The following is an 18,605-nucleotide window of genomic DNA, read 5'->3' on the forward strand; positions in this document are numbered from 1 at the left end:
AATTCCTTTTTTCATTTGAAGTTACAGTATTAAAGCCAAATGTAAAAATTGATAAACAAAGCATTATGTCATAGACATAATATAACTGCAACAGGATCCTTCACTAAACTTATACTGTACGAAGGCGCAAGGCTCATACAACCTACTGTATTACATTTACAATTATTAGGTATTTTTGTGTGTTAGGTTTGGACCTTAATATATGAGTATGCAGAGACGTGCTTGGTGTGGAAGCTTGAATAGGTGGTCCCATTACCTACATACAGTATAAATCAGTGGTGATGAGCTTGTAAGGCAGTTACACTGAGGAAGCTGCAGCTGTGCTTATTGTGTAGATTTTTTCCTCTGTGTCTCTTGAGTATGGCTGAAACCAGTTCCAAATGATGAGCATTTAGGTGTAATTTTTTAAATGCCTATTTGGGTTATATTGCTTAGGTTCTTGTATTGTATGTTGGTGAGATATGCCTTAGAGCTTAGGAAATCAAAAATACTAAAGTGTCTGCTTTTGTTAATGAAGCAAAATCTGTGTTGTAGGCTTAAACCACATGCCTTTATATAATCAACACTAAAAATACAGTAGCAGAGGAAAGTGAGTTTCTTTATTCTGTCCCATAAATATGTACAGTATACCAAATGCCACTGCAAATTGACAGAATGCTATTTTTATTTCAACATATTTCTTTAAATGAACTGTGCAGTTCTACTTTGTATTCTTTTAAATTTGTGCTCTTGTTTCTGCCTGGTCATTGTTTGGTAAATAGGATAGGCGTGTCTGAGAAGGAATCTACATTTTCTGATTATGTTCCAGGGCCCACTCCATCTGGTACCCTGGCAAGTGAGATATTTTCACATTAAAGCAGTCGTTTCAGATTTTGGCCATCTTGCTTGCTTTAGCACATCAATGTCTAATTGATCATTCCATGGCTGGCTAGCTAAGTAAATAAATCACAATTTGGCAATAATTTTTAATTTCTCTCTCTTCAGGATACTGTTTCAGAAAGTCACGTTTCCAGTCAATTAGGGATCTCACTGAGAACAATATTGAATGTCTTATATCATTTCTTATTCCATTTTTTAGTTCTGCTTAGAAGGATCATTTTAAGATTATGTAATATATGCTGAATTATGAAACCATATTTGGCGTTCCATGCTTTCATCATTAACACAGTAAGCTTGAAAGCACCCTACTGAAACACAGATTACTGTAGCACACAAATATAATATATATTTTAAATTCTGATTTGATTCACATTAGTTAATAAAGTTGACCATATGACCATAATGTTTCCGTACAGCAGAATGTACTGCTCAGTTCTCAGTCAAGTATGTGTTGACATTGCAAAAATAATTAAGCTGAGTTTAGTATTTATGGTTGGTTCACACAGAAGAAAAGAAATCAGCAGTAGTCTTTGCAGACTACAGTACAATAGCTTTGCACAAAGCTGTACTTTGCAAATACATTTCTAATCTGAGTTTTTGTTGCAAGTATATTTTGTTTTATTAGTGATCAGATTCTTAATATATAAAAAAAACAATATGTTTTCGATTGTTTATGTTTATGAGTTGTGTTCCACTCATCCAAGATATTTAGAAACAGTAAAATGAATATCTTGTAATATTTTAAAAATGGGTAAAAATATATTTTACCAAGTATTTTGAACAGTTTTCAGGCACATTGGTTAATTAAATTGAATAATTTTATAATATATTTGATTTATTTTATAATACCATTCAGTTTTCTCCAAACATGTCTGCAAATATACCTAGTTTATTTTAAAATGCACTTCACATATTTTGGTATGGGTATACATATAAATGCTCAATTTATGCCAATGTAAACATGTTAAAAAGCCAGTATCTTATGAATCAGAAATATGTTTAATACAAATAAAACACATCATGAGCAGAATTTGTAAGTATTTTGAGGCACACACCATGTAGTAATTTTTTTATGGACAGCATGATTTTTTATTTCTGGTTAAATGCTGAATACGACTTACAAGAGGATTAGGTTCCTTGCTTCGACCTTTATAAATCAAGATGCTGATATTGGTGATGCACGTTCAAAGAAGGCTCAGAATTTTTCCCTGCTTTACCTGAATGCTTCCTTCACGATGTACGGAAATAGCGTCTTGAAATAATGAGTAATACTACAACAGTCTTTTCACACGTTTCAAATTTAACATCCAGTGCCATCAATCGATTGTTCAATGAATATTTCATAATTGAGCAATGCCATGCAGCACCAGTATCCTATTTTTATCCGGATGAGTAATTCTTCGCTGGTCAGTTGGCTGTGCTGTGCGTAACTCTTTAGGAACTCATACTGCATAATTCCATCTGGTTAGAACATCATCATAATCTGTAGTTTATCCTGTATTTGCAATCCGATTTCTGAGTCACTAGCAATGAACTCTGCTGCCTGTTGTACAGTGAGCTGCACGAAGCTCATATCAGTACCGTAATCATCAGTTTTAGATGGTTGCATTAGTGTTTTATTTTTAAAGCATTGCATAACTACTAGCTCAGACTCAAGCTAATATTTGATTTCACTCAATCATTTATGTTTTCATGGTGTGTCCTGCTGTTATGATCTGTCCTCCAAACACATTTAATCTGAAGTGGGAGATCAGAAAAAGATACAGTATGCAGTCCAATATCTGGGCCAAACACAAGATAAGCTTATGAAAAATGACCAGTATCAACACTAACACGTCTGACCTAAACCAACTTTCAGTTTAAGTGAAAAATAAAGGAAATTAGTTTACAGTATGTCATCAATTTAGAAGATGGCATAAAAAGAGTTATATATAAAAGAGTTATGTATTTTTGTGTCTGCATGTATTACTACTGATACTGGAACAAAATCTAAGACAAACTCAACCAACCAACAGTAACTCCTGACATACATACTGTATGATCTGGGGACGTCTCCTTAAGGTACAGTATGCTTTATACAGTATATAGTAGTAACTATGAAAATGAAAAGCACCAAAACTTTTTGTTTCTGGTATATTTTAATTAATGATAGAATAGGAACTCCCCACAAATATATAAATACAAGCATGTACAATATTTGTGTAGTAATGGCAACTTGCTTATGTTAAGCAAATGGATGATTAAATTTGCCTCACTTTGTAAGTGCTGTATTTCAGTGGTGGAAGAAATGGTTGCCTTTTATATCTAAAGATCATGCCTTTGGGATAGAAAGTGTTAGGTTTGCTTAAAAGTATTTGTTAAATTTTTATGTCCTGCCAGTTTCATATTTGCTTTATAGTTGCTGTGGATATTTTTATACATTGAATCTTAAATGTCAACCATACAACACATATTTTACCTGCATACTGTATGTGTTTGAACACGTGTTTGGAATCTTCTATACAGTATATGTGTTAAAAAACAGCAATGTGTGTGTAAGGAGAACTCAATAAATCAGCTGTTTCAACATCAAAACTTTCTTGTTAATTTATTTTCAAAATAAGCTGTTCCCAAAGGGATCTAGTTTGATAAGTACATTAAGATCAGATTTTGGTTTTATTTTTTATTTTTGTAAAATAGTATCAGAGCAAAATACCAGCAGACCAAAATAGCATTTGAATCATTTGAATTGAGCTTCCCTGCAGCAAGAAGGAAAGATCATCCTGATACTCCAGTGGCAGTGAGAGATGTATCCAACAGACAACTGCACAACCCAGATAACAAGTGTCTAAATTAAACTGTAGAGAACTGCACAAAAGAGAAATGCCTGAAATCTGACTGGAGATAAGAAAATCAGCCTTTTGGATAAAAAGCCAGGGATGAAATGCACATCAACAACGGATTAAGGTGCTGTCAAGAAATCAGCCAACACATTCTAATTTTAGAGACAAAGACAATACAGAATTACAACATACAGTAACATGGAAAAAACAACCCCCATTTTCAACCATGTGCCCTACCACATGTCCCTGAAACTCTGCACTGTTGGTAATCTCCTTCCTCCCCCAACCGCAGAGGATCACCCTGTGGATCAGAGGATTAATGCCTTTAAAAAAATGTATCACATCTAAAGTTTAGCCAGCAGCTGTATCACCCTGCAACTCACAACTGTTGGCAGCCCACTGAAGCTAAACAGTGTGAGCCTTTTTGTACCTGGATGGGAGACCTTCTGGGAAAGCTAAGGTTGCTGCTGTGTTGCTGTTGTTGCATCTGCTGCTGCATCTGTGTGGGTCCTAATGCTCCAGTGTAGTGACAGGGACACTATACTGTAAAAAGGCTTCATCCTTTGGACTTAACTTTAAGAATAGCATATACCTGTATTTGTGCCATGTTCAGATAAGCCAAGCAGTAATAACTGAGTAACAGTGCCATCACTCATAATTACAGTACCTCTGTCCATGCCTGTGCATGACTTGTTCAACCAACTCACAATTTACACACATATAGCACACTGTGTCTGGTCTCTATAATTTACTGGAATGAATGTCCCTTCTAAAGCCTCACTGGTGTGACTCTAAGAATGTCCCCCTTTCAGTTGTATTTTTTTAACTTTCAGTTTTTAAAATTGCCTACAATTCATAAAGATCTGCTGAAATATTTTCACTTTTCTGTTTTTACAAAAAGTCAAATTCTGATTGCATCTTTAAAGCATTTTAAATCAAAACAAAAAGGTGAAATAAAGGAGACATTTGCAATTATGAAAGGTTCCTTTCACTTGTACTTTTTCACTGGTGCAAGGACAGGATCCTGTGCTATCCTATCTTTAGTTAATGTGTAAAAGGAATTGGTTGAGCAAGGTTTCAGATGTGGTTAAGCATCTACCAAGACATAATAAATTATGATTGCCCACACTGCTAAGATGGACAAAAGTGGTGTGTTGGCATGACCTATATATTTTTGCTGAATAGGAACAATAGACAAGCCAGGGATATAATGATTTCTCAAGACAAATTTCAGGATTTCTCTTAAATCTTAATTCTTACCTATTCTCTGCATATTTTAAGATTGTAGTGGTGCTTTATTTAATGATTCTTTAATGCTTCTTGAGGTGAGGCTGTAGAAATGAAATTCTCGAAAGACTACACAACAAAGTGTAATTACTAGGTACTATTTATACAAGACATACAGTATGATTTGTAACTAAAAATAGCAACACTGTACTGTACAGTATGCCTCTAACTTGCAGCTGCAGCTGTAAATGAAATGCTCATTATTTTTCTCTTTCTATCTTTCAAAACATATTTGTACACTGCTAAATTTAGAATGATTCCCTAAATACCTGGATTATTCTACTACTGAATCATACAATAAATTATTTGTATTATTACCTAAATTTTTTGTAATGACATGTTATAAGGTTTAGGGTTAGGTGTAGTAGACCATGATGTAGTGTATTTGTACTGTATTTTCAATTGTTCCATTAGTGCTAAAATGTGATTTGCACTAGAGTCTAATTTTTATATTACATTATATATTTATTCCATTGGGAAGTGTGCCTAACAAAGAAAACTTAACACTATTTTTTATATCAATCTGGGGGTGTAAAGAAATTAAATAAATGAGGCTTGTCTTGCAAACAAATTTCAAAAGTTAATAACTGCACACCCCCCATTGTCAGAGAATACAGGGTGCTAATACACATACTGTAGACACATGGTCTCTGTTCCTAGCTCAGTGAAGTAGTGGAGTAAGTAATAAACAAAGCTAAAACCTAAGCTAATAGATGAACAGATATGTGTTTACAATTAGTAACAAAAACAAAAATACACAACATTTATGATTAGTTACAATTATTAACAACTATCTGTGGCTAGCTTTCCACAGAACCAGTAAATAGATTTTAACCCTGACATTGAGTCAAATACAGTACCATAGAGACCAAAAGAAATCCCCTTTCTTGTAAAATAAAAGACCTAAGACCTTATCGAAGGTAAAGTCTTTACTAAAGGGAAAAAGTCCTTTTCCCTTTTGCACAGATTAATTGGGAAGATTTCTGTAGTCTGGCATGTGAAGATGGAAATTCACCCGTGGTGTAGTTTGTTTGATCAAATAGAGGTTAAGAGAGTGAACCAGTGGAATCGTATTAATAATTTATTGACCTTTTTAACTGTGCTCTTGGCTTACAGATCTCCTGGGAATTGTCTGGTCATTTCTAGGTTGGCAACCAATCTAGCTATCTGATCTCTTGGCCACTGTAGCTGATTGAAATGATAAGATAATGGATAGCTGTAGGTCTCCAATCAGACAATTACAACAGTTCAAAAAGTGTACTGGTCTTGCCTCAAATAAGTGCCATAGTTATTTTCACATAATACAACAATAGATGTAATGAAAATATATCAGTTGTGTATATTGTAAATCTGTGTCAGCACAGAGTTGCAGTGGTTACTAGTGCTGCCTCACAGCACTGGGGCCCAGGGTTCAGTTTCTGGGGTGTTATCTGTGTGGAGTTTGTATGTTCTCCCTATGTTCACATGGTTTTCCTCCATGCTTTTGGTAAGAATTCGCCCCTGGTGTGAGTGTCAGCGTATGTGTTTGTGTTTGTGGGTGTCCTACGATGGACTGGCGCCTTGTCCAGGGTGTATCCTGCATTCTGCCTGTTGCTTTCAGGGATAGGCTCCTACTCCCCTGTTTTCCTCTATTGGTTAAAGTACTGTAGTTAGAAAATGGATGGATGTATAAATCTGCATAAGCTGTTCCCTTGTGCATTTACTGGTATGCAAAGAGTGCATGTTGACTTTTTCCATGTGTTTTCAATAAAATGTTTATGTAAAGAAGATAAAGTACCCCTTTTTTCAGTCTTGAATGGCGTCCAATATATTAGAGGAAAGGAAATCTGAAATGTACTGCAGCGGTTTATTTTTAGACTGTTGCTAAGGAATTTTGTATATTTCAGAAACAGTGAATCAGGGAGAAATTATTTTGAAATTGTTTGGCTTTGTTGAAAGAATGTGGTAAAAATAGACAGCGAATCACAGTACTCCATGCCTAACACAATTATGAAGATGACATCCATCTGTCCCCAGCACATCCAAAACAAAAGCTTTAAGAAGTAATAGAGGTGTGAGTCATGGTATTATACATCATTAATAAGCAGCATTATTAGGTTCTAGCTATTGCATTCATAGTACAGTACATTACCAAAATGTTCTATATGACTGACTAATTTATATGTGGACACCCATTGTTTATATTTGTTTTCAGACTATTTAATTGTTTCAAGAAATACAGGTAGGTGGGATAATACAGTGGCACATAGGCTTTGAATGCCTGGGTTTTAATTTTTTACATCTTAATGATAAGGAATTTTGTATATTCTGAGCACAAAGGATTTATACTGTAGATAAAACAGTTTGACCTGGTACAGTGGGAAAGGACCATGTTAGCCTGTATTTAAAGCATTCACTACACTGTATGAATGACCTCTGACATTCTTAAAGATCACACATTTGTGGTAGAATTGGTACTATGCTGTATGAATAATCGATCGTGAAAGCAGAACTTTTTGGCTTTAAAAAGCTGTATACAGAGTTCAGTGTTCTAACAATTTTTGACATTTCATCTTCACTCATTTATTTTCAGATACAGATCATATGTGTTTACCTTGCATATTGATGTTAGGTCATCAGTAACAGCAATATATTTTCAACTGGATAGGTGGATGATAAATTAAAATGGTGCTCACTATAAATCATAGAATAGACAGAACTATGCTTTGGAGAACAGACTTGCATTCCTGCATTATAATTATTTACAAAATTCAAATTAATTCTGTGCCTTTCATACTCTTGAATTATTTGGTATGAGCTGGGATATATATCATTTTTAGAGTCAGACCAAAATCCTGCAGGTCTTCTGAGGACTGTATTGCAGTTGTCTACCAAGGATGGTATACTGTACATGCATGACACAGGTCAAAATAGGAGGTTAATTTCTTGCGATCCCTCCCATAGGATATCACATCCTATCACAACAGTTATGGAAATATACTATACAACATGTATCTCAAAATGAGCATATTAAACTGAACCACAGCCCCTTACCGATCTTTCAATACCAGCATGGTTTTCTTTACAATTCTCAAGAGTTATGTTTATGTCAGTTTAGGATTACTGGGCTTGTAGGTCATCTACAAGATCAACAGATCTGCTGTGGTCATCACAGCTACAGTTATTTTTCAATATGTCCCACGGTCCCTAGTGATCTAATACCATCACATACTGTAGTGTAATAATACCTCATTTCTGTTATTAGAATTTTATTTTAAAATTAGATGGTTTCTGTTGTTATGATGAATAATTGTTCTTTACATGTACAGTACATGTATATAGCACCTTCTATTCCATTACCAGGTAAGGAAAGATAATAAATATGTTCTGTATTTACAGTGAGGGCCTGGAGACCCATTTGAACAATGAGTATGTACGTACTAAAAGAATTTGAGTGAAATGTCTTGACCTGACATTTGAACACCTTATCTTCTGGGTCGGAGGTCAGAGCCCTAATCACTATCCACACTGTGGCGTTCCCTAAAGCTTTCCACGGCTATTCACCCATTCATTTTCTAACCACATCTTCCAAATCAGGGTCCTGAGGAAGCCAGAGCCCCAGCACTGCAAGGCAGCAATGCTAATCACTGTTCCCAATCACCTTGTCACCCAAAGATCCCACAGACTCATGCAATATTTCCAAGACCAGTGAACACTCAGTTTAATTTACAAACAATAATTCCTGTGTTGTGTATTTTCCACTACCTTAATAAAAATACTTTGCAAAAACCTGTATTTGTGAAGCTTTTGCCATTTTTATGTTCATGGCTTTCTTTGGTTGGTGGCACTGTGATAAGCTGATCAAGCATTGCGCACTCTTTGACACTGACCAGTTGTCCCTTGGCTTTAGTGAACAGCATTGACGTCAGAATTAGGTGATGCCTAAGGAAAGAAGTACTGAGTCATTGCTCAGTGCAATCAGGCAAGATCCCTTACAGTGTACCATTAAGCCTTGAACAGCTTCAATGCTGTATAATATGGAACATATTGATTATTTGTTCAAGTATTCTGATAAATAGGCATTTGCTGAATCTATTCCTAAATATAATGGATTGAAGGCATTAAAATAAAGGTTAAATTAATTGGAACGTCCCATCATAAATACAGAAAAGGGAACACAGATTAACTAGGACCAGTATACACAGAATACTTTTTTGTTCTCCTGTGAAAGGCAGTATTTTGCATGGATCTTTTTTATTATTTATCAGTTTTATTATTATTATCAGTCCTTTAATGAAATGCTTATTGCTCAATACTATACCTATCAAAATATCAAACAGAATCTGTTTTCATAACTCAGAGTAAGGCCAAATTTTCCTTTTGCAGTAATCTGTCTTGTGGTGTTTTACAGGTGTCTGCTCTGTGTTAATCTTTGAGGTTCATACCTGCTCAGAGTAGCATGTGCTCTCTGGAACACATTAACAATTGTAGGTCCTCCAAGTGCACAATAATGCCTTCATGTCTCAAAATTGATTTACTTAAAAGACCATGATTACAATATCTTACAAAAGAAAAAGTTTTTTTTTCAACATCATGTTAGTAGTCAGTGCTCCATGTGCAGCAGAAGAACAGCTACTGTAACCTTTAAGTTGTGGACCAGTTTTAAAGTCACTTGATAAAACACTGCTGTCTCTACAAGGTGATCTTGGCAAAACATACATAGTTATAAGTGTGGTGTGTATCTGATTATGATTCCTGTCTTGTAATCTCAGGATTTCATGATTCACTTTAAAATCTGCTCTTGACAATTTCAATAATAATTCTAATAATAGGGAGAGAGAGTCAAACAATTGTACAGTAGTAATAGAACATGGTTTTTCAGTTAGAATCTGGTTATTTTTAATACAAAATGTACCCACATGTAGTGTAGTGTAACAAATGTAGTGGTTCATTGTTTCACTGCCATAGAAATTGCTTCTTTCACTGGCAATATGCTTTCATCATTTAAAAGGCATTCCTTTATTTGAAATGCACAAATATAGTTTTAGGCTCTGCTTGTGTGAAACTAGTTGTGAGGGTTTGCTTAAGTCTTTTTCCTGTTAGTAATTTAATAATTACTTTTTTATTTGAAACAGATCTGACATTTGTGGACTTTTTTTCATATGGCTACAATTATAGGCATAGAGCACCATCTAGTGTTGTAAGGATTCTTCCATGGAAAATATGTCTTCAAAAAATCTAGATTTAGTGACAATTTAGGACTAAATCTTGCACAATGGCAAGGCAACAATTTATTTAAAATGTATGTAAAAATTAATTTAAGTTAATGAATTGTACTCTTTTTTATCTAATGTACACAAATGAGACTGGCAAGAAAGGTGGGGTTTTTCTTTCAACTAGATCTGTTTCAGTTCTCAAAGTCATAAAGTTGTCAGTTCTCAGATTCATTGCAGGACATTTTCAAATGAAATTACTAGGAAGGTTTTAGACAGAGATTCAGGAAAAGCTAAGCTTTAAGCCTGGGGTAGGCTTAGGGTTCAGTTTTCCACAAAATGTTGACATTTGTTGACAGAGCAGTTGTGTTTTGGGATATTATTGAAATATGGGGAAAAATATTTTTTTGCTGTTGCCTTCAAATCTTTTTCTTTGTAGCTAAATCATTTTTACAGGCCCATTCTAATTACACTAAGGCAAGCAAACACTGGCTGCTCTGGCACTCTGGGATAGCAAAGCGATGCTAACACATCAGCCTTTCTCTTTGTGTTTCGTTACAGGAGAGAAGTATGAGCTCCATGCAGGAACAGAGTCGACTCCCAGCGTGGTGGTTCATGTCTGTGATAGCGACAACGAAGAAGAGGAAGAACCAAAGAATTGTCCCAAACCAAAAATAATTCAAACTAGACGCCCTGATCTTCCCACGGCTGTGTCTCACTGAACTGAGTTGTTGGAGAAAAAGCAAAAACAAAAGAAAACGTCAATTTTTCAGCGTCTCTCTCAAAGCAGTTGTTTGTTACCGAACACAATCGTCTTTCCCTTACAGGACCCTTCATGTTCAATAACCATTCTCTATCTGGTCAGGCCTTCCAAAAGGGCTAAAGGGGGCTTTTTGTGTATTGTTTGTTTGTAACACGCAGTCACTACTTAGCAATGACATTGCTATGTTCTGTTGGTATTATTTTGTGTGCTGTGTCCCACCCCTTATGGCCGTGTTTTTGTCTGGTAGCCATTGGTAGGCAGTAAGAGATGTCCCTGGAAACAGTACTATAGTCTGTGACCAACAGGAACAGAGGCTTATTATTATAAAGTACAATCTGGCACTACATACCATTTCAAATACCAACAGTGTCAACGAAGAGTGCTTTTTTTACAAGGACATGAAAGTTAATGAAGTGACAGAAGAAGAACACTGAGCTGCATGAGTTCACATAATATAAATCAAAATTTTGTTTAAAAACCTGAAGCTAGTCTGAGCTTAATGCTTACATAACCATCACATTGACCACAGAAAGCTTAAAATACTAAAATTGCATGCACTCAGCACTGTCTTTAACTGTGATGTGCATTACCTTTGTTCTGTTTGCTGTGCAAAGCTGTTTCATTCAACAGCTAGCTGTGTCTCTGGCTTTCTGTGTTACTGACAGGAAGTATAACATTTCAGGCCAAGTATGGTCATCAATCATCTTGTGTAAACGTCTCTGAAGAGAAAAATCCAATTTTATGACTTTCTTGAAGGCAAATTTCCTTTTGCCCTAGTCTGTTCCAAGGGTCCTGTCCTAAAAGTACTGTATGGCTGTCCTGGAGTCTTTCATTGAAACCATTAATCTAAAGAAATGTAAAGCCAATCATTGTTAGCTATACCTTGAATCTGTGAATGTGTGTGTTTTTTTTTTACTTAAGTAGCTATCTGGCAATGTGCATGGTACAGTAATTGTTCCATTTAATCATTTCAATATCAGAAAACAACCCATTGATGAGATTCTTAATAGATGTTGTGCCTCTAGTGGATGCACCATGTGTTATGTTTATCACATTTAAGAGCACATAGATGCATGATTATTGAGAGAAGAAGGAAAACATTAATTGTAAATTTTAGTAATTTCGAATTTCCAAGTGCTATTATAGAACTGATGACAAGATGGTAGAAAGAATTGTAAAACTAATTAACCCCCCTCTTCTTTCTCTTTTGAGTCTGTTCTTTGTCTCCAAAGTCAGAGCAGTGTTAGATTTTCAACATGAATTATCCATTCTAGACAAAGACGTGACATTTTTCTCGAATTAGGACAATTATAGGACTCATTGCTAGAGATAATAATTGAAGTCGTCTGAACTTTCATTTTCAAAGCTTGGTTGTCATTAATCTGCAGCCTGAATGTCAGGCTTAGAAATCCTGATTTGAAATTGATCTACATTTTTCAAAAACATCTGATAAAGATGTTCAATGAGAGTGATCACTGATGCAGTAACTACTGCATCAGTGTTCCTCAGTGGGTTTAAGAAAACAGTTGTCTAGGTCTGATTGCAGACTGGGAGTTGGAATGGCGACCATAAACTTAAAAGACAATTAGGAAATGACGTTCTGCATGTCCTGTCCAAGTGAGGTTATTGTAGATGTTTTTGTATGTCTCACCTTTTATTGCATAATGCCAACTGTATAATGTAGTATAAAAAAGCATGTTTCCAGGAAAAGCAATGATTAGGCAAATCACAGAAAGTGTAAAGAGGTGTTAGGAGACAACAGCTCCATTGCTTTCTCAGAGAAAGTCCATTTTATCACACTGGGTTGCAGTTGTTTTCATTAAGTTCAGTCAGCAAGAATTTTGTATATGTTAGTATAATCAGCAATTCAAAGTAACACTTTTACTGTCTTAAATTACACTATCTACAAAATAAGGAAAACATATTTCTTGATCGATTGGGCTGGATAGAGTTCTGTGCACTTGCAGCTTTCTACGTTTCTTATTTAAAAAGAATGCAAGCTGGTTAAGAGATAAACCTTGCTACAGTATGCCAAGATTTGCCTTGCAGCATCAATAAGCTGCCTTTTAACTCATATTTGTTATATTCCTCTCTTGTCTATGAAAAACAGCAGTTTGGTTTGTTTTAACAAAACGTGCGTATAGCTTGCACTGTACTGAAAGTTTTATCTGGCCCAGTTCAGCATGTTTTACTTTTTAAAGATGTTAAAGTGTCAGAAATAAAGTTTTCATTTAAGGCTCATTATTTTTTTTTGACCTGTCTGAGGAGTGGTGAACTATACCGGAAAGCTTAGCTGCTCTAGTGGAACAGAGAAATTATAGCATAATTTTGCTCTGATGGTAGGATATTGAAATTTATTTTGGTGAAACTGTGGTAATGACATTCATGCTTTTGCCAATGTGATCATTCAGATGTGGCCATCTGGTTATCACAATATTCTTTTGCACTGCAAAATTATACCTCACAGGTATAAATGAGCAGACTATGTGCTGCAGTCCTTGGTGTTTGATTTTTCCTTGATTATAGTCATGAAGTAAAGGACCATAATTTTGTTTAAGGAATGAATGACTATAATATATACCATGCTTCATTTACTAATGGATATGCTCTCACTATTTCCTGAATTCTGATCGAACTTTTCAGGACCGGGTAAAAGACAGTCGATCTGTGATTTTTGAGTATATTCAAATGCAATAACACTCTCTTATTTACAGTATTTCCCATGTAGGTTAAATGTCAAAGTCACACTATTATTGAATAAAGAAAACTTCAAATAGACAAGAAAAACACAATTTCAGTGAATTAACAATAGACGTTTTCTGTACTTATTTTTAATCACACTACTTTTATTTAAAGTTTTACTGTAGGTCTCTTTGTTGAGCTAAACCAACAGTAAGCTTTTGATGGAGTGGATTAAAACAAGCTTCCCTGTATTTCATTGTTGATTATACAGGCTACTCAGCAGTATGTTAATTGCTTAAATTTCTTAATGCGCTGCTTAGTTTTAGTGAGAAAAATAATTTAATTCAAAATTTAATGGTTTATATGACAGTCAAAAAAGCAGAAAAGAGACCAAGTAGCAGTTCTTAATATAACTAAAGTTGCCTAAATTTGTTGTTTAAATTAAAGAGCACACTGGTTCCTGAATTCTGCTGGAAAGTTACAGTACATTTTAACTTTAAATGCATAAGCAAACACATTTACAAGAAAGACCTAAAGGACAAATCATGAACCTCATGTCTCCATTTTGTTAATGGTGAACATTAAGAAAAAAAATGTTTTATTTGGGAAAAGGTGTTGATATGGCTTAACTTCAACTACTTATATGAAGTAAAGATGTTTAATGAAGTAGTTTATGGGAATTTATAAAAAATAAAAAATATTGTTTCATGTACTGTTTAATGAAAACTTATTTTACAGTTCAGGGCATGTTTTTCTTTGTTGTAAACATACTGAAGTGCTCTTGCCACTGAATGTTTGCTTCTCAGAGTAAAAAAATTAAGATGCCCTAAATAGGAAAAGGTCACGTCTAATAAATGTCCAATTGTACATTCTCATTTTCATTTCTGGATTATACAGTATATTCTTATGCACCTTCAATAAGTAAGAATCCAGCACCTTGTCATTTATGTACATTTTTTATTTCCAAACACCTATATTCAGAGATTGTTTATTATTATATATTGTATGTTGTTCTAAAACTCTGTTGGAATGGAGAGTAGTACCACTGATGATGATAAACAATATCTATATTGTGTATTATTGTGCAAGATCATAAAGGTACTTGTCATCTACATGTATGACCTGCCTGCCTACACTAATGTGACATATCTGTACATATTAATCAATTCTATTTTTACTGCATTTTTGTACAAATATTCATTGTAGCAATGTACAAGTAGTTAAACTGATTCTACAATAGTAAAGAGTTTGGTTTTAATTTGCTTGTTGGGTGTTTATTTTGCTCAAAATCCAAAATCTTGGTTCTGAGTTAAGGTAGCAGGGGATTGAACACATGCATACATGCTGTATAATATAAAGAAGAAAATTGAAATCAGTAGCACACTATAAACAGTAAATAGAATAAAACTGAAAAAGTGACTGTTTCATGAAATCTTGAAGACTGTTTATCTCTAAGAATGTTTATGTAACAATAGAGTAGGCTTGATTCACCCAGATGATTTACCTGCAATTTCCCTCACAGGATCAATAAAGTATCTATCTCATGATAGCTGAATTGCACTGTACAGTATATCACCAAAAGATTGTAAGTGGCCATTTGCAAGACTTATTTAAAACTGTTCTTAACCTTAGTATGAGAACTTAAAAAACTAATAATGGTATAACTGTTGTAGAATAAAAAAAATAAAAACAATTCTGTGGCCTCTGCAGTCAAAACATTTTGCAAGTACAGATTGCATATACACATACTGTAGGGATCTTTTAAAATTAGTTGGCATATTTGAAATAACTACTGTGACAACTACACACCATACTACAAAGTGATTTTCAGGACACATTTACAGAAGTAATCATCCCCACAGGATATCATATGGATTTAAGGTGACCATAATAATTTACTTATAAAAGAAAAGTATCTTTTTAGCTTAATATTACACTGAAAGATAAGAACCAATTTAATAATAATAAATAATTTGTTACACTTACTGTATATAGCGTTTTTCTAGACACTCCACTCAAAGCGCTTTACAGGTAATGGGGACTCCCCTTCACCGCCACCAATGCGCAGCATCCACCTGGATGATCTGACAGCAGCCATAGTGCGCCAGAACGCTTACCACACATCAGCTATCAGTAGGGAGGAGACCAGAGTGATGAAGCCAATTCATAGATGGGGATTATTAGGAGGCCATGATTGGTAAGGGCCAATGGGAAATTTGGCCAGGACACCAGGCTAACTCCCCTACTTTTATCAGGAAACGCCCTGGGATTTTTACAGTAATGACCACAGAGAGCCAGGACCTCGGTATTACGTCTCATCCGAAGGACAGCGCCGTTTTTATGGTATAGCGTCCCTGTCACTATACTGGGGCATTAGGACCTGCATGGACTGCAGGGTGAGTGCCCCCTACTGGCCCCACTAACACCTCTTCCAGCAGCAACCATAGTTTTCCCAAGAGGTCATCCATCCAGGTGCTGACCAGGCTCACACCTGCTTTAGTGGGTTGTCAGTTGTGAGCTGCAGGGTGATATGGCTACTGACAAGAAAGAATTTAGAAATAGAATTATCCAAGACTCAAGGAGAACTTATACTTTGCTAATCATCAAAACTTAAAAAAATATATTAACTTATCAACAGGTTGCGTTGTGCCTGAGCAATATACGGTGCCTTGTCGGGAGGTGTCCTTGCCGAGAAGCTGCTGGTTTTCTCGCCCTGATCTTCTTTTTATCCTTGAAGATGGTAAAAACCCCCTGAACTTCTGAGTTCTAGTATAGAGGATATGTGGGGGTTAAGCAACATTAAAACATTACATTTTTAATTTATCAGGATGAGCCTAGTTTTTGGAAGGATACTTGAAGAACAAGTTGCCTGGTCCACTTGCACGAGAAGAGAAAGAAGCTGTTGCTTGAAAAAGATGCCAGTTTTGTCAGCGCTATGGAAAATATGAAGCCACATTGTGTGTCAAAAAAGGAAATGCAATAAATCCTGCACTTGGCTCAGAATTAACAACTGGAAGAGACGCCTGACGTTTTAGGATTTTGTGGATACAAGGTCATACAGTAGTTAAGGTTATCAATACACTTCCAATGGCCTCTGCTAAAGGCCCTTCAGAGAAAGTAAGCATTCTCTTCCACTGCTGCAAGGTGACATTCTCCAGAAAGCCCAAAGGAAGAAACCATTCCTCAAGGGACTGCAGCTAGTAAAACAACTGGATAAACCTGCAGACTGGCAGTAGCAGCTGGTCACCTTGACACTTGAGGAAGATGAATAAGCTTGTGCTCAAAGGTAGTACTTTTCTATAGTATAAAGACTTCTGTTTTCAGTTTTATCACAGTATAGTAGCAGTATAGGGAAGACTTCAAAGCCTTTCATGATGACAGAAGGCATCTTGGCCATTGGACTAGTGAACCGTTTTTTTCATTGTTTTTTAAATTACAGTAAACCCTTAGTTTAATGGACTAATAGAGGTGAGGGGGTGTCTGTTATCGCTGAATGTCCTGTAAATCATAATACATGATGTTTTTGCAGCCCCAAAACACATTGTTATATGATGAAATACATACAGTTTATGCTTCCTGTATCTTTTGACTTATTTTTTTTAACAATTGCAATCAGCACTATCAATGAAATTATTAATGTGCTTTTTATAATAAATATGCAAGCTCTTTATTTCTTGGGTTATAATATACTGTGTAAAATTTGCTAAAGCATATGAAACACAAACACCCATAGTAAGCAATTAACCTAGCCTATGGTACCCCACCATTGTTATTCCTGAATTAGGAACAGGTAAAGGTTTATTCCATGCTGAAAGGAAAAGAAAAGAGACACAAGGTTTCAGCAGTGGAGCCTTCTTCAGTATGTCCTATTTTTAAGAATAAACCAAGTCTCTTATCCTAGTTATCAAACTAGGTACTACCTTTCTTGACTTTGTTAATTATTCAGGTGGGTAGCTGCGTCAGCATGTGTAGGTTGCAAAGAAATAAGTAATAGGTTATTCCATGCTGAAAAGAGAAGAAAAAAAAACCTGAAGAAGGCTCCACGGCCAAAACATTGTTTTCTTTCTTCTCTTTTCAGCATGGAATAAACCTATTACTTGTTCCTTTGTTAAGTATTGCTGACAAAATTCCCCTTTAGCAGATTTAGTTTGTTAAATTCAAAAGCACTTCGATTGAAGTTGTACTGTACTAAATCCTACACATAAAATATCAGAAATCAACTGGCAACTTCAATCAGGAGTTCCCTCTCCATTATCTATTCAAATTAACCTCCAGAGCAAAGACTAAGATGACAAATTCCTAAGTAAAACCAATACTTCCATGAGTTCTGGATCAGCTAATTCAGCCTCCAGCCTTCAGCTCATTTTCACTCTTGAGTATTTTTTTGTCAATTCTATTTCCTATCTATTAAGAAATATTTTGAATTACTTTTTTTTTTTCACTTTACCAGCAAAAGAGTATTTTCTATTTACTGGTCATCTTTGCATTGTACTCAAAAGGAAATCGAGGACCTTGCAAGAGAAGTCAATTTCTGGAACCAGTGATGTTTTACAGTATGTAGCTTCAGTTTTCAAGGGCCTTGATAAGGCCATCTTCTTCGTCATCTATAAGACTGACCAGACTTCCCCCAAACTCTCCCATCTGTCAATTTTCTCTGTGTTGTGTCTCTTAAGTACTTACAAGTATATGCATTCTGTCTGGTATGTCTTCAGCCCCAGTCATACCATCTGTTTCCTCCAATCCTGTCCCTTCTTCTCCATCTATAACGTTTTTAATAATCTAACTGTTTGGTAAAATGACAGAAAGGTCACAACTATCAAAAAAGCCAGAACATGTTAGTTTCAATAAAATGTCATTTATGGTGTAGCTTAATACTTTCAAGCACATAATACATTCGAAATTGCAATTACTGTACCTGCCTGACCTGTAATAGCTTTGATAGCTAGTGTATGAGACATTGCTTACTATAATGAAAGATGC

At 35.3% G+C, this 18,605-nt stretch overlaps 1 protein-coding gene across 2 annotated transcripts in view; it reads left to right on the forward strand.

Moving 5' to 3' along the window:
- Window positions 1-14,883, forward strand: part of rcan2 (regulator of calcineurin 2) — a 96,124-nt gene extending 81,241 nt beyond the window's left edge. For both annotated transcript variants that reach the window (XM_088939697.1, XM_088939705.1), the window contains one exon: window positions 10,742-14,883. In XM_088939697.1, coding sequence (XP_088795823.1) covers window positions 10,742-10,902 — 161 coding nt within the window. In that variant the 3' untranslated portion in view covers window positions 10,903-14,883. The remainder of the gene's footprint in view (window positions 1-10,741) is intronic.
- Window positions 14,884-18,605: the final 3,722 nt, after the last annotated feature.

Source organism: Atractosteus spatula, chromosome 2, assembly GCF_055471065.1.
Source record: "Atractosteus spatula isolate fAtrSpa1 chromosome 2, fAtrSpa1.hap1, whole genome shotgun sequence".
Lineage (NCBI taxonomy): Eukaryota > Metazoa > Chordata > Actinopteri > Semionotiformes > Lepisosteidae > Atractosteus > Atractosteus spatula.